General features: G+C 41.7%; 1 protein-coding gene across 3 annotated transcripts in view; it reads right to left on the minus strand.

Moving 5' to 3' along the window:
• ANXA7 (annexin A7) overlaps positions 1-14,069 on the minus strand; it is a 35,503-nt gene that overhangs the window by 18,035 nt on the left and 3,399 nt on the right. For 2 of the 3 annotated variants that reach the window (XM_043983507.1, XM_043983508.1), the window contains exons 2-6: positions 10,480-10,534; positions 9,065-9,272; positions 6,688-6,798; positions 5,574-5,644; positions 2,524-2,589 (exon numbers count right to left, since the gene is read on the minus strand). In XM_043983507.1, coding sequence (XP_043839442.1) covers positions 2,524-2,589; positions 5,574-5,644; positions 6,688-6,798; positions 9,065-9,272; positions 10,480-10,533 — 510 coding nt within the window. In that variant the 5' untranslated portion in view covers position 10,534. The remainder of the gene's footprint in view (positions 1-2,523; positions 2,590-5,573; positions 5,645-6,687; positions 6,799-9,064; positions 9,273-10,479; positions 10,535-14,069) is intronic. The other variant, XM_043983509.1, reaches the window with a different exon arrangement.

Here is a 14,069-nt window from a genome sequence, read left to right on the forward strand (position 1 = left end):
CCATTCCCACATCAAGCACCGCTGTGTAATGTGTAAAACTAGTCTCCCAACACTTTGCTCTTATAGTACCAATGGATAACAATAACAATAGCTAGCAAATTAAAGTTGGGAGTCCTTTCTACATTGTTGTATTTGATTTGAAAAACAACTCTGTGAATAAAGCAGGAATGTCCCTTTTGAGGAAGTGATTGTCAGCAAATAGAGAGTTGTCATAGGTGAGCTGGACATCCTAGAAAAAATCTGGGATACTTACATGTAAAGTGATGTCATGGTAAGCAATAGTATATGAGAGGCAGTAGGGAATAGTGCATAGAGAGCTGGCCTCAAAACCCAAAAGAGCTGAGTTCAAGTCCTGACTCTAACATTCACTGGTTGTGTGATCCTGGGCAATTTATAGCTTTTCTGCATAACCATATGAGTTTCTAAGACCATGTGCTGATCTGCACATCTCCCCTCACCAGGAATTTGTCACACCTATTAACTTACAGTCTCAGAAAAATAATAATAAAGCCCTGCTCTAGTGCCTCACCATGGCATGGCAGGAATTTTGGGTTCACAGTGCTAGGCCCAGAGGAGGTAAGCTCTGACAGCTCCCACTGTGCACTAGGGTGAAAAGGGCTGGTATACATGCTCAGTGACGACTGTCCCAGGGCTGGCCTCACCAAGAGCAGAGAGGCAGGGTGATGGATTTTTCTGGCCACAGTAAATCTGGAAGACTTGTGAGGTGTATCAGTAGGGGGCCTACACACACTGACAAAATCACAGACTTAAGAAGTGCTGATGGAAGGACTGCTGTCCTCCCATCACCACAAGTCTGGCCACCAGGTTGATGGATCATTTTATACACACCAACTCAATAACCTGCCTACTGAGGCAGGTATAGAAGGGGGTCCTATCTCAATCCCTAGCGGAGCAAATGAAGCCCCTACAGAGCTGAAAGGAAGGATTCTCAAAGCAGAAAGAGGATGCTAACGCCATAGCCCAAGATACATTGATTTAAAATGCAAGTATTATTAAGGGCCTACTGTGTGCCATAAACTGCACCAGGTGCTGTAGATACAAAGTTAAAAGTGACAGTCCTCTTACATCTACTGGGGAGACATGGACATATTTAAATACATACAAAATGGGCACAAAGGAATGGAGGAAGCACTCACAGCTGGAACATGGGAGAGGGGATCAGCAAAGCCTCCATGAAGAAAGCACTTGAACAAAGTTTTGAAGGAAATAAGGGATTCTAATTAACTGGAGGTGTGAAGGGATTACATTACAGGCATGGAAGAAACCCAGTGCAAAGGAGTAGAGATGGGAGATCGAGTGCTACATGTAAGGAATAGGTAGAAGGTTGGTTTGGCTGGACTGTAGAGGGCAGGAAGGGGAGGAATGTATATAAGGCTGGAAGGGTAATATGGGACCAGGTCACACATGGCTTTAAAAGTCAAACAGAAGAGTTTTCCCTTGATCATAGAGCAGGGGTTCTTGACCCAGGGTCCATGAACTTCTTTTTAAGAATCTTTTGAGCAACTGTATCCACACATACACGAACACTCACACACACACACGCACACACGCATGCACTTGAGGGCGCACGCCTTTTAGACTATGAGCTCCTTTAGGGCTGTTTTAGATTTTGTATCTGCCTGGTTTAGCACCGTGTCTGGTACATAGTAGGGCTTATTAAGTGCTTGCTGACTTGACTATCCTTGGCTCCTCCAATGCCTCCTTGTGGATGATCCTGGAATCTTAAAGGCTATGTGGGTGAGTGGAACACAAGCTTGGGGAGATCCCGCCAGGCAAAAAAGACTTCAAACACGAGACTGTGTCTCATCTGAGAGCTAGTGTCGCTACATTTGGAAAGGCTCATCCACCAAAAGAGCTGGTCAGTTTGGGGCCAATAGCAGCTCATGGAGTTCATCTATTTAGGTGGGGGGAAAGGATGCCAACTGGGTTGGTAGAGAACCTATTCTGATAAATCACAGCTCTTTTGAAGTATTGAGCTTTGCTTTAGCTTGTTTTTTGGTTTTTGGTTTTTTTGGTTGCCATGAGACACAACTAAGTTTGTCATCTAATAAAACTCCAGTGTCTCTCCCATGGACTGATGTGCTGGCTAGCCACACCTCCCCATCCTGTACATTTTAAAGCCAAGCGTAGAACTTTATATTTTCCCCTATTAAATTAGATTTGGCCTGCTGTTTCAGTCTGTAGAGAACTCTGTGAATCCAAAATCCACCATCCAATCCATCAGGTTTTGTAACAGCAGCCCATCTCCCATTTACCATCATCGGCTTATTTTATTTGACAAACATGCCATCTACAAGTTAAGAGGAGTCAAAGATATACCAATTTATTCTGCATCCACGGAATCATCGACATACTCATGCAAATTGCTTTTTGAAATGAAAGAGAAACAAATTGTGTTTTGCAGAGATAGAAAGGAAAGCATAAAGGCATATAAGAAAGAAGAATAATTCTGGAGTATAATACTTCAGGAGGCCTTTAGTGCATAGAAAAAGCCTTACTCACTTCACTGCTACAATCCAAAGAAATAGGAGAGAAAACAGGACAGGAGGGAAAGAACTCGGTATTGATCTGAAAGAACAGATGAAGTTTATAAGGTAGAATGGAAGCACATAATCATCCTCCCGGAAATAGTACCAGAAGACTCAAATCCCACAAACAGCCCAGTTCTCCAAGTTTCAAGGTCATCTTATTATGACTAAAAATTTAATGCTTTAACACTTTAAGATCAGCAGGTATAGGTCAGAACTACGCCAGGAGGACCAGGGCTGTGCCCCACATGCTGACATCCTTGGGGCATGGTTCCCACCCTCCACCCTCTGCTAGGTCTAGCAGACTGACAGGCTGGTCTTCTCACCCAGCCTGGGGGCTGACATGTCACCCCTGCACCCCAGGTTCTGTGACCATTACAACCCTCTCCCAATGGAGCACACCCTTCCAATGGAGCAGATGGAAGACTGTACTCATGTCTTCTCCAGCTCTGCTTCAGAAGAGCTGACAGGCCTGGGAACCCACTGAATGATTAGCTGAGGAGTGGGGTAGAGTGCCACCATCCCCACAGTAAACTCTATGCTAGTTCTTCCCCAAGTGGCCTTCCTCTTCTGCCCTCTTGTATCCACTGAGTCATCTGAAGGCCCTCTTAGAGGACAGAGGAAAGATCACTTCCCTGAATGGGGAGTCAGAAGACCCGAATCTGAAACTTGGTCATTACTGACTGTGTTACATTGGGCAAGTCACTGCATCTCTCTGAGTCTGTTTTCTGATCTGTAAAATGAGAACTGGGTTGGACTAGACAATCTACAAGGTCCCTTCCAGTTCTTAATCTAGAATCCTAGGATTGGTTCAAAATCTCTTCCTTTCCAGTTCCTTCTGTCTTCTGATGCTCACTGAAACCTAGCTTTCTCCTTCAGACACTACAGAAGGAGCTGTGAAGTCTGGCCCAGAGTCAGGGAGACCTGAGCTCAAATCTAACCTTGGACACCTACTAGCTCTGTGACCCTGGGCACGTCACCGAAACTCTGTTTGCTTCAGTTTCCTCAATTATGAAATGGAGATAATAATAGCACCTGTCTCTCAGGGTTGTTGTAAGGATCAAATGAGAAGATATTTGTAAAGTATTTAGCACCGTGTCTGGCACTTGGTTGGTTGGTTGTTGTCCTTCATTCTTGAGGACCAACATGACATCACTATGTTAGAGTCAAGTTACAATGTGTCCGACTGTGGCTGATCAGACCAATATGAGCTTGGAATGCTCTGCCACAGGTCAGGCATAAATAGTTCATGGGAATATTTGGGGTGGATTCTCTAAATCTGTGCATCTCACATTTCTTTTTGAGCCACTTCTATTCTGCTTTGCTCTCAGAGCACAGCAACTTCTCTGATGCAGGCACACAATGCTGGGCGGTCCTGTGCCAGTGTCTCCCATGTCTCACAATCAATTCCAAATTCTTAAAGAGAGACCTTGAGAGTGTCCTTGTATTGCTTTTTCTAACCACCATGTGAGTGCTCACCCTGTATGAGTTCTCCATAAAACAGTCTTTCAGACAAGTGTACATTTGGCATTCAAACAACGTGGTCCACCCATTGGAGCTGTGTTCCCTGAGGTAGAGTCTGAATGCTTGGCAGTGATGCAGGTTGTATAGATGTACTTATTCCCTTCCCTTATACCTTCTTCTTCTCACATGCTCTAGCACCTGGGCCAGGAGGAGTGACCCTTTCTCCCCACTGGCATGATCCACCTCTGTCACCAGCCCTCAGGAACCTATCTCTCCCTCTTGAATATTCCCTTCCTGACCAGACTCTTCTTGCCACCATCTGTACCTTCGGTGACTCCTTCCCAATATATTCAGGACCCGGCCTAGTTTTTTCTCATCTGGCCTCAAAGTTCCTCAAATGCCTAAACTCCCGTGACTTTGTCTCCAACCTATCTTAATCATACAAAAGAGTGGCCATGGGGAGGGAGGGAGAAAAATCTGAAATTGTAAAGCTTGTATAAACAAAAGTTGAGAACTATCTTTACATGTAACAGAAAAAATAAAATACCTTATATGTAAAAAACAAAAAAAACAAAAGAGTGGCCATACCTTAGATATTTCTCTGCCCACCCATGCCATGTGAAACTATCCTGTGTATAAGAATTCCTAGTTACAGCTCTGGGTAAATAGTATATTACCACCCCCCAAATGACAGATGAACAAACTGAGGCTCCAAGAGGTTAAGTATCATGCCCCATGGTCACACAGTGAATATGTGATAGAAATGGAATTCAAAGCCAAGTCTAGTGCTTTTTTCTATCATGCCATACCATCTCACTTAGGAACAATAAGTCTCCAGGAGAACTTTTCAGTAAGGATCTATCCAATTGGGGGCAGCTAGGTGGCACAGTGGATAGAGCACCGGCCCTGGAGTCAGGAGTACCTGAGTTCAAATCTGGCCTCAGACACTTAACACTTACTAGCTGTGTTATCCTGGGCAAGTCACTTAACCCCAATTGCCTCACTTAAAAAAAAAAAAAAGCATCTATCCAATTACCCAAAATTATTACCTATGATAGAGAAAGGAACTAAACCTGTAATTTCAGTGCTATAGAGAACTCCCAAATCAGAAAACTCCTTCTACCAATGCAGATCTGTGCTTTCTTAGCAACTTCTAGAGAAGTGCCTAAGTCCCAGAGAGGTTAAGGGATTTGCCTAACGTTCCACAGCCAGTACGCATCCAAGGTAGGACTCAAATCCAGTTCTTCCTGGCTCAAAAGCTGGCTCTCTAACCACTACACAATGCTCCCTCTCCTCTTACCTATGATGAGGTATAAAAAATAAACATACCCTGTTCTTTGCCTCAGTCTGGGTTGACCTTTTTTGCCTTATCCAAGTGAACTGGATCCCCCATCTAAGTGGTCTAGGCAAGGTGTGTTGTGGTTTGGATGAATATGTTCACAACTGAGGCTATACCGCATTTCTTCCAGATTGTAAATGTGGCTATGGCAGCAGAACAATGTTATTTTCCTTTGTATTACCCAGTTACCCTCTTTCTGGAAAAGGCAAGTCCAAAAATACCTGATTAGAGTAAGGAACAGGAGCTTGGCCACTAGGATACTGGGAAGGAACCTGTCCTCCAGGGTACCCACCTACAAATTAAAAAAAAAAAATAAACCATGTAATAGCTCTTTAAAAATAGGTCACTCTTCAAAAGTTTGTCAGTCCATTTTTACATGTAACTGGGGGAAAATAAAGTATTAAACTTAAAAAAAAGAAGCCTTGGATAAGATGATCTTTAAAAAAAAAAGGTACATTGGTTACTATGTATATTATATATTTATAAAAATTAGAGTTACAATTACATACCAAATTGCTTACTGCCTTGGGGGGGAGTGGAGTGGTAGGGAAGGAAGGATAGAATTTAGAACCCAAAACTTGAAATAAAAATATTTATTATATAAAAAAATTAACATTAAAAAATTTTTAAATTAAAAAAAATAATTACACATCAAAGCAAGGTTAGATTTCATTCATTTGTTTTGGAATATGTCAAGTGAGGGGCTTTCCCAGTTGTTTCTCAAAACTCCATTTCATAGCTATGTCCTCAAGAGTTAATACTTTTCTCCAAACTCTAAATTCTATCTGTTTTTTTTTTGTTTTGTTTTGTTTTTTGTTTTTTTGCAGGGCACTGGGGATTATGTGACTTGCCCAGGGTCACATAGCTAGTAAGTGTCAAGTGTCTGAGGCCGCATTTGAACTCAGGTATTCCTGAATCCAGGGCCTGTGCTTTATCCACTGCACCATCTAGCTGCCCCCTAGATTCCATCTGAGGAAGGGTCTAAGTTACTATTTTCTTCTGGCCAAAGGATAGAGGGGAATGGGTACAGAAGGAAAATGCACCTGGTTGTTTGTATTAAAGTTGAGAGATTTTTTTGTTTCTAAATTTGGAAAGTTTTATTTTTTAATAGAAAATTCGTTTGCCTTTCATTTGTTAAAGTTTTCCCAAATTAAAACTTTAGAATAGCTCATTCTATGCTAAAAAAAGTTTTAAAGGATCATTTGGTTCACTGAAAATGTTATAACCCTAACATACACTAATGTCCATTTTTTTCTTTTCAGGTTAAAAAAAATTATTTAGGCTACAATCCAAAATAATGTGGTATAGCTTTTTGTTTGGTTAGTAGATACCCACCTGGGATCTGGATCTGGCCTGGTCCACCACCATAGGCCTGGGCTGGTGGCTGTGGGTAGCCAGCGAAGCCAGCTCCACCTGGTGGGACTCCAAATCCTTGGCCTGGAGAAGCTACAGAGAGGAGTTTGGCAAATGTCATAATTTCAGGCAAAAGACTGAAAAATGAATCACCATAGTGGATGCTAAGCAGGGATTACACATAATCAATAGTCGCCCTATCGGTTAAATGTATTAAAAATGCTACTTAATGATAAATTTAAGTATCCACATTGTTGTGCTTCCTGTTTAAATTCAATGCCATATACATAGCCATATGCATATATGTATATATATATATATGTGTGTGTGTGTGTGTATCTATATCTTCATGTTTAAATTCAATGCCATTTATATATACATATGTGTGTATATATCTATACCTTCATGTTTGTTTTAATCATTTTCCTTGCTAATTGGCTCTATACCTTTACAACAGAGATTCTTAACCTTCTTCCCCCATTAAACTGTAAGCTCTTTGAAGGCAAGGTCTGTTTTTGCTTTTCTCTTAGTACAGTGCCTGGAACTGTGGAATCTGGATGCAGATTGAACCATACTATTTCTACCCTTTTTTGTTTTTTTCTTTCTTGAGGTTTCCCCCTTTTGTTCTGATTCTTCTTTCACAACATGGCTAGTACAGAAATATGTTTAATATTAAAATTTTATATTTAATATACAGTGATTGTATATATTGTAAGGAATTAATTATGATTTGGAGTTTTTATAACCCCATCTTTGCTTCAGCATGGTCAGACTGAAAAGAGGCAAGCTTTAAAAGCCTAAGAGAAGATGGGTGTTTACTTTAAGAGATTATAGAACAAACAACACAAAGAACATTTATTGAGTCAAAGTATCAAAACTAAAGTACCTAAGCCCCATCTGGAGTTCCCCCACACCCACATGGGCCTGGCCAAATTAAGACAGCCCAGTGGGTATGTTAAACCAATTGGAGACTCAGCCTGGCTATAGAACCACCCTTCCTGTGAGACAGGCAAGAAGGGGGAGGGAGAGACTCTCAGAGAGACACAGAGGAGAAAGGTTGAAAGAGAGAGGGGCTAGTGTATTTTGATCTTCAGACCTAACCAGGAGATACTGCAAAGCTGATTCTCAGAAATACAGATTCCACAGGGGTGGTGAGTTTGTGTTGCTTCCAGCAAAAGTAGCTGAGGAAGCAGAGGTACCTGTGGGACTTTTTTACCCTAGAGATTTAGGTTCTAACTATCTCTATCCCCTTTCTCATGGTCCCTGGCTTTATTAACTCCACTTGTATTGTAAATTTTGTTACCATTAATAAAACCTGATTTGTTTGTGGAAAAGAGGCTGTTAATCTCCTTTCTGAGAGACATAACTGAAAAAGAGACAGTTTGGAGAAGGAGAAACTCTGGACCTAGAGGTCCCCCATTATTTTCTGAACCCCAATATTATGGTGAGCCACTCAATTAACTCTCCTCATACTGAATTTGGCCCTAACAATATATAACCTATATGATATTGCTTTCTGTCTTGGGGAGGGGGGAGAGAAGGGAGGGAGGGAGAAAAATTTGGAACTAGAAACAAATGTTGAAAACTAAAAAAAATGCTTGTTCACTAACTGAGGTCTGTGAACTTTAAACATATATATTTTGATATTATATTTCAATATAATTGGTTTTCTTTGTAATCCTCTGGCCTTTATTTTATGCATTTAAGATTCTGAAGAGGGGTCCATAGGTTTCATGGACTACCAAAGGGAACATATATGACACTCAAAAGGGATCAGAAGCCCCTGCTTTAGACAAAGGTGTCTTGAAGCTTCTACCTGCAGTCTTCATTCTAAAGATCTTGCCTGTTTTATTAGAAATTGATGCTTTTAAAGACCTATTAAAATGATGAGGAAACAAAGAAAAGAAATGTCCCTTTTACCATGAAAATGACACCAGTCTTGTTCACAGCAATGTTTAGGCCAGCTCCCAACTCTGACTGCTCTCTAGGAAGACCTATCCCACATGTTGCACATGATTTATTCTCTCCAAGGTCCAGCTCAAGTGCTAACTGTTCATGGAACCTTTCTTGATCTCCTGAACTGAATATAAGCCCACCCTCTGATTTTTTTTTAGGGCACTTTGGCTCTCTCTTCTGTCCCTATTGCCTTCTACCTCATGGATTAATAGTTTACGGGAAACCCATTATTTTCTCATCGGACTGTAATAAACTAGAGGGACAGGACTGTGTTGTTTTTCTACTTTATATCCTTAGTGACTGAAGTGATAGTCTGACCACAAACAGGAAAGAAGGGAGTGAAGGAAAGGAAGGAATCTAGTACTCTAACCCTAAATCACCACCGCCAAGGACTACAACTTACCTCCAGGATAGGATGGGGCTCCCCCTGGTGGTGGAGCACCAGGGTACCCTCCAGGGGAAGGGTAGCCTCCAGGGGCCGGGTAGCATCCAGTTCCTGGGAAACCACCAGTTGGGGCTGGAGGATACGCTCCTCCTCCCATTGGGGGAAAGCCGGTGGGATACGGATACTGACCGGCAGGAGGTGGAAAAGATGACTCCTGACCTGCAGGCTAAGAATCAGAAAATCACCAAGTGAGTCTGTGCTTAAATAAAGTAAGTACATTTAAAAAGAGGACGAGAAATAGAGTAAACATCTACACTTTCCCAATTTAACAGAACAACAGAAACCTTCTAGACCCGTGCTCCTCAGATTCAAATCTCTCAAGACTAGGTCAAACACAACTGTCTTGGGACTGGCTGGTCATTCGTTTCTCTTGTGCCTCAGTTTTTCCAGGTTCTCTGCTATGATTTAGGGCATTCTTCTCCTGGCATTTGCTTCTGACTTTCTGGACTTCAATATCATGCCCCCTCTACTGATGGCTCATCCTAGAACTTCTCTCAATGCATCCTCAAGGTCTTCTTCACTCTGGAACAGCCAATCACTTCTACTGCCCTGCAACATTCCCCCGGAAAGTCCCACCCCTCTTCTTCCACTGTTGAGCTCCTCCCAGAACCTCCATTTTGTGGAATGACCAATGCCAGCCTATCTTCACCTTTTTCCTAGCTCTGGTCCTGATTTTCTGGACTTCCAAACCATGTCCCCTTGCAGGGTACCTTCCTCTGCTCTCCCTTTTCATCCTATTCCCCTTCTCTCACTTCAGCTTCCTTTTGGGTGTTTTCTTCCATTAGAACGTAAGGCTTTGCAAACTGAGGAAGCTGAATTGGTCAATCTCTAAAGTCTCTTTCAGCTCTAAGATTCTATGATTTGGTGAGAATAGTTGCTACAGGGTCGCCAGCTGTGGACACAATGATGATTCTCTACATGCAGCGTGGCAAATGTGTTTTCCATCAGGTTACAGTATCATAACTTGATTATAGCTTCCCTTCTTCCTCCTGGTGGTTGGCAAGTCTACTACTGGTTTGAAGCTGAAATGTACAAGACTAAAAAGCCAATCCTATCATACATCCCCTAAAGAATACAAGCACAGCTCTAGCTCAACAACATCCCATACGGCCACAGAGTGGGAACTGACAAGCACATTTACAAAAGTGATCACAAATCCTCAACTACTCCTGGGCCACCAGTAATAGCTGTGTCACCCTATGACACAAAGGGATTTGTGGTCCTTGAGTCGCGTTCCTCTCATGCTCATTAATGAAAAAGAAATTATCTGGAGGAAACTATTTGGCAGGATTTCCACAAGAGGTCACTAAAATTTCATCTCTTTGAGTCTTATCCTCCCCATCCCCTCCCCATCCTCTGATGTTGATACTTACAGGATATCCAGGGAAGGCTGGGTAGCCTGTAGGGGGGTATCCTGGGTAAGACATTCTGCAAAAGAAGAACTTTTCTCAGTGGTTTCTTATGAGGTGTGAATTCTCTGGAAACATATGGCTTAGGCTGTCATTTTTATTACGTAACACATTTTTCTTTCAAAACTATGGGCATTCAAAGCTAAGTTGCATGACTGTGGGAAGATCTGAACCTCAGTTTCCTCATCTGTGAAATGAAGGAAATGGATTATATTTTAAGGTCCCTCTGAATGCTGGAGTTCTGATTCTGTGCTATATGAAAGTTAGGGATACAAATAACTTAAAAAAAAATTTTTTTTTTGCAGGGCAATGAAGGTTAAGTGACTTGCCCAGGGTCACACAGCTAGTAAGTGTTAAGTGGCTGAGCCCAGATTTGAACTCAGGTCCTCCTGAATCCAGGACCGGTGCTTTATCCACTGCGCCACCTAGCTGCCCCCAAAATAACTTTTTCTATAGCTGATTTTCCATTGTTTACATTAATGGAGGGTATGGGAATAGAAAATCTAAAACAGCAACATATTTTTTTTTGGGGGGGCAGGATCTAGACCTGTGATTTCACAGGTGGGAGTTGGAAAAGTTCCTCTGTGATGAGAAAACTTCCTCTACCAATGCAGATCAGCAACTGCTTTGCAGCTTAACGGTCTTAAGAAAGATTAAGTGACTTGCCCAGGATCACATAAGGCAAGATGTATCAGAGGAAGGACTTGAACCCAGGACTCCTGGAAGCCAGTACTTGCCCTTTATCAACTACACCTGCTACTTCTCATCACTGAAATTATTTATGCAATATTTGACTTTACACATATCAGAGAATATTTATTTTGACAGCAGATTTGGTTCTCCAATTATCCTTGATTGAGAGTAATGCTGGAATTACTTTGAGAATTTCCTTCTCACATCCCAACTGATGAGAGAAAGAACATTTTCTGTCTGGTAGGTGGAGGCAGAGACCCAGGCTTAGATTCATATGTGGATATACTGTGTGATCCTTCATGCCAAAGAAAAGCTACCATTACTTCTGACAGTGGCTTTATTTTAATTTAATTTAAATTTTGTTTTTTTTTTTTTTGCAGGGCAATGAGGGTTAAGTGACTTGCCCAGGGTCACACAGCTAGTAAGTGTCAAGTGTCTGAGGCCAGATTTGAACTCAGGTCCTCCTGAATCCAGGGCCGGTGCTTTATCCACTGCACTACCTAGCTGCCCTACCATTACTTCTGGAAAAAAAGTGTTTCAATAGATCGCCCCTGGCTCCACTCACCATGCTCTCACTTCCTCCCAATAAAACACTCTGTTCTTGCCCTCATTCCCTTATAGGTATTGTCTCTTCCACTAGGATATAGATTTCCTTGAGGGAAAGGGTTTTTTAAAACTTTTTTATTTGTATCTCTGGTGCCTGGAATGTAGTAATCACTTAATAAATGCCATTCTTTCATTCATTCAACATGGAGAAAACTTTATTTTCCTTAAAGGCTGGCAATATTTCCTTTTTGCATTTGTATGTTTACCCCTCCCTCAACCCAGCATAGCACCTGACAATATTAGCTGATTTAATAGATGACCGTTTAATGAACAAATGGAAGGTTGGAGAAATAAAAGGCACAAGTTATTAGTTCATAATAGTCCAAAAAATTAAACTCTATGACTATTCCTCCCCTTAAGCTCCCACAAATTCCCAATTTCGGTCAATGACATTACCAGTCATCTAAGTTTAACTCAGGTTTGATCTATCCTGCTCCTTCATTCTCTATAAGCACGAAGTCATCCATTCTTCCTTCAAAAACATTGCCATTCCTCGCATCTTTTCCATTCCCATTGCTGCTTCACTAAATGCAGGCCCTCATAACCTCATGTCTAGATGACAACAGAAAACTAATCTGCCTGTTTCTACTTTTTGATCTTGCCAATTCATCTTGTCCTCTGCCACTAGATTAATCTTCCTAAGACAGTGTTTTCATCATGTCACTCTCCAGTTTGAAAGCTTTGAACCCTATTAATAGCCTAAAGGCTCAAATGCACACTCCTCTCCCTGGCATTCAGGTTCCTCCATAATTGACTCTGCCTGGCCTAAACAATTTTACTGCTTGTTAACTGACCAACATGAGCCTTCTGCTTGAGTGATTCTGGAAATACAGAATTCTGATTGCTGCTCCTTAGACCTCGCTCATCCTATTATCATCAACTAAAATGCTCCCCTTTCTTCTCTGCCGTTCAAATCCTATACAGCTTTTTAAGGCCCATTTCAAATCCCACATCCTCTATCTAGCCTTCCCAGGCTATTCTGGTCCATTTAGCTTCCCTACCACTCACTTTGGCTCATCATTTATCATATTTTTTGCTAATTACTTTTGTAATTGTTAACCCTAGTAGATGGTAAACTCCTTGAGTGCAGGCTCCTCTTTATACTTTATATTCCTCACAACACTAAACGCAGAATAGGAGTTCAATTAGTACTTGCTGAATGGGCTGCTATCTGCACTTGGGAAAGGAGAATATATATTGATGAGATCCCAGATGCACTGGAACACTGAAGAATCCAATTTTCAGGCCGCAGGACAGCTGTTCCACTAAATGGACCATTACTTTCTGCTCTTTACTTACAAGGCTATCTCCTGCTTTAAAGCAGGGGCTCTTAGCCTGGGGTTTGTGAACCTGTTTCTTTTTTGTTTGTTTGTTTGGTTGGTTTTTTTAGTGAGGCAATTGGGGTTAAGTGACTTGCCCAGGGTCACACAGCTAGTAAGTGTTAAGTGTCTGAGGCTGGATTTGAACTCAGGTACTCCTGAATCCAGAGCTGGTGCTCTATCCACTGTGCCACCTAGCTGCCCCCATGAACCTGTTTCTAAAAATATTTTGACACTGTATTTCAAAATCATTGGTTTCCTTTATGCTATAATAGTATAATCCTATACGCTTTATTTTATGATTCTAAAAATATTCTTAGAAGAGGCTGGTGGTCTTCGCTAGACATTGCCAAAGGGATCCATGACACAAAAATGGTTAAAAAGCCACCTCCCTTGGGGCAGCTAGGTAGCACAGTGAATAAAGCACCGGCCCTGGATTCAGGAATACCTGAGTTCAAATCCGACCTCAGACACTTGACTAGCTATGCGACCCTGGGCGAGTCACTTAACCCCCATAGCCCCCGCAATAAATAAATAAATAAATAGATAGATAGATAGATAGACAAATAAATAGATAGATAGATAGATAGATAGACAGACAAATAAATAAATAAGCCACCTTCCCTTCTGCTTTAAAGGACCTACATGTACTGCCCTTTTAAGAATTTCAAGACAGTAGAAAAATGCACAGGCATCAGGCATCCTTAAATGTGTGTGTGTGTGTGTGTGTGTGTGTGTGTGTGTGCGTGCACGCGAGTACTTTTAAGAAAGCAGAGTTGAGACCATAGACCAGGAGGTGCCATATATAGTTCTCAAGTGGTTTGCATAAGAGCAAACTCCTTCAGAGTGACTAAGCAAATCACTGTACTCAGCCCCAGGGAGGCCCCAAGGAGTTATTACACTTTACTTAGATCAAGCTGGCCAACAACACAGCTC

This window comes from Dromiciops gliroides, chromosome 2 (assembly GCF_019393635.1).
Source record: "Dromiciops gliroides isolate mDroGli1 chromosome 2, mDroGli1.pri, whole genome shotgun sequence".
Classification (NCBI taxonomy): Eukaryota; Metazoa; Chordata; class Mammalia; order Microbiotheria; family Microbiotheriidae; genus Dromiciops; species Dromiciops gliroides.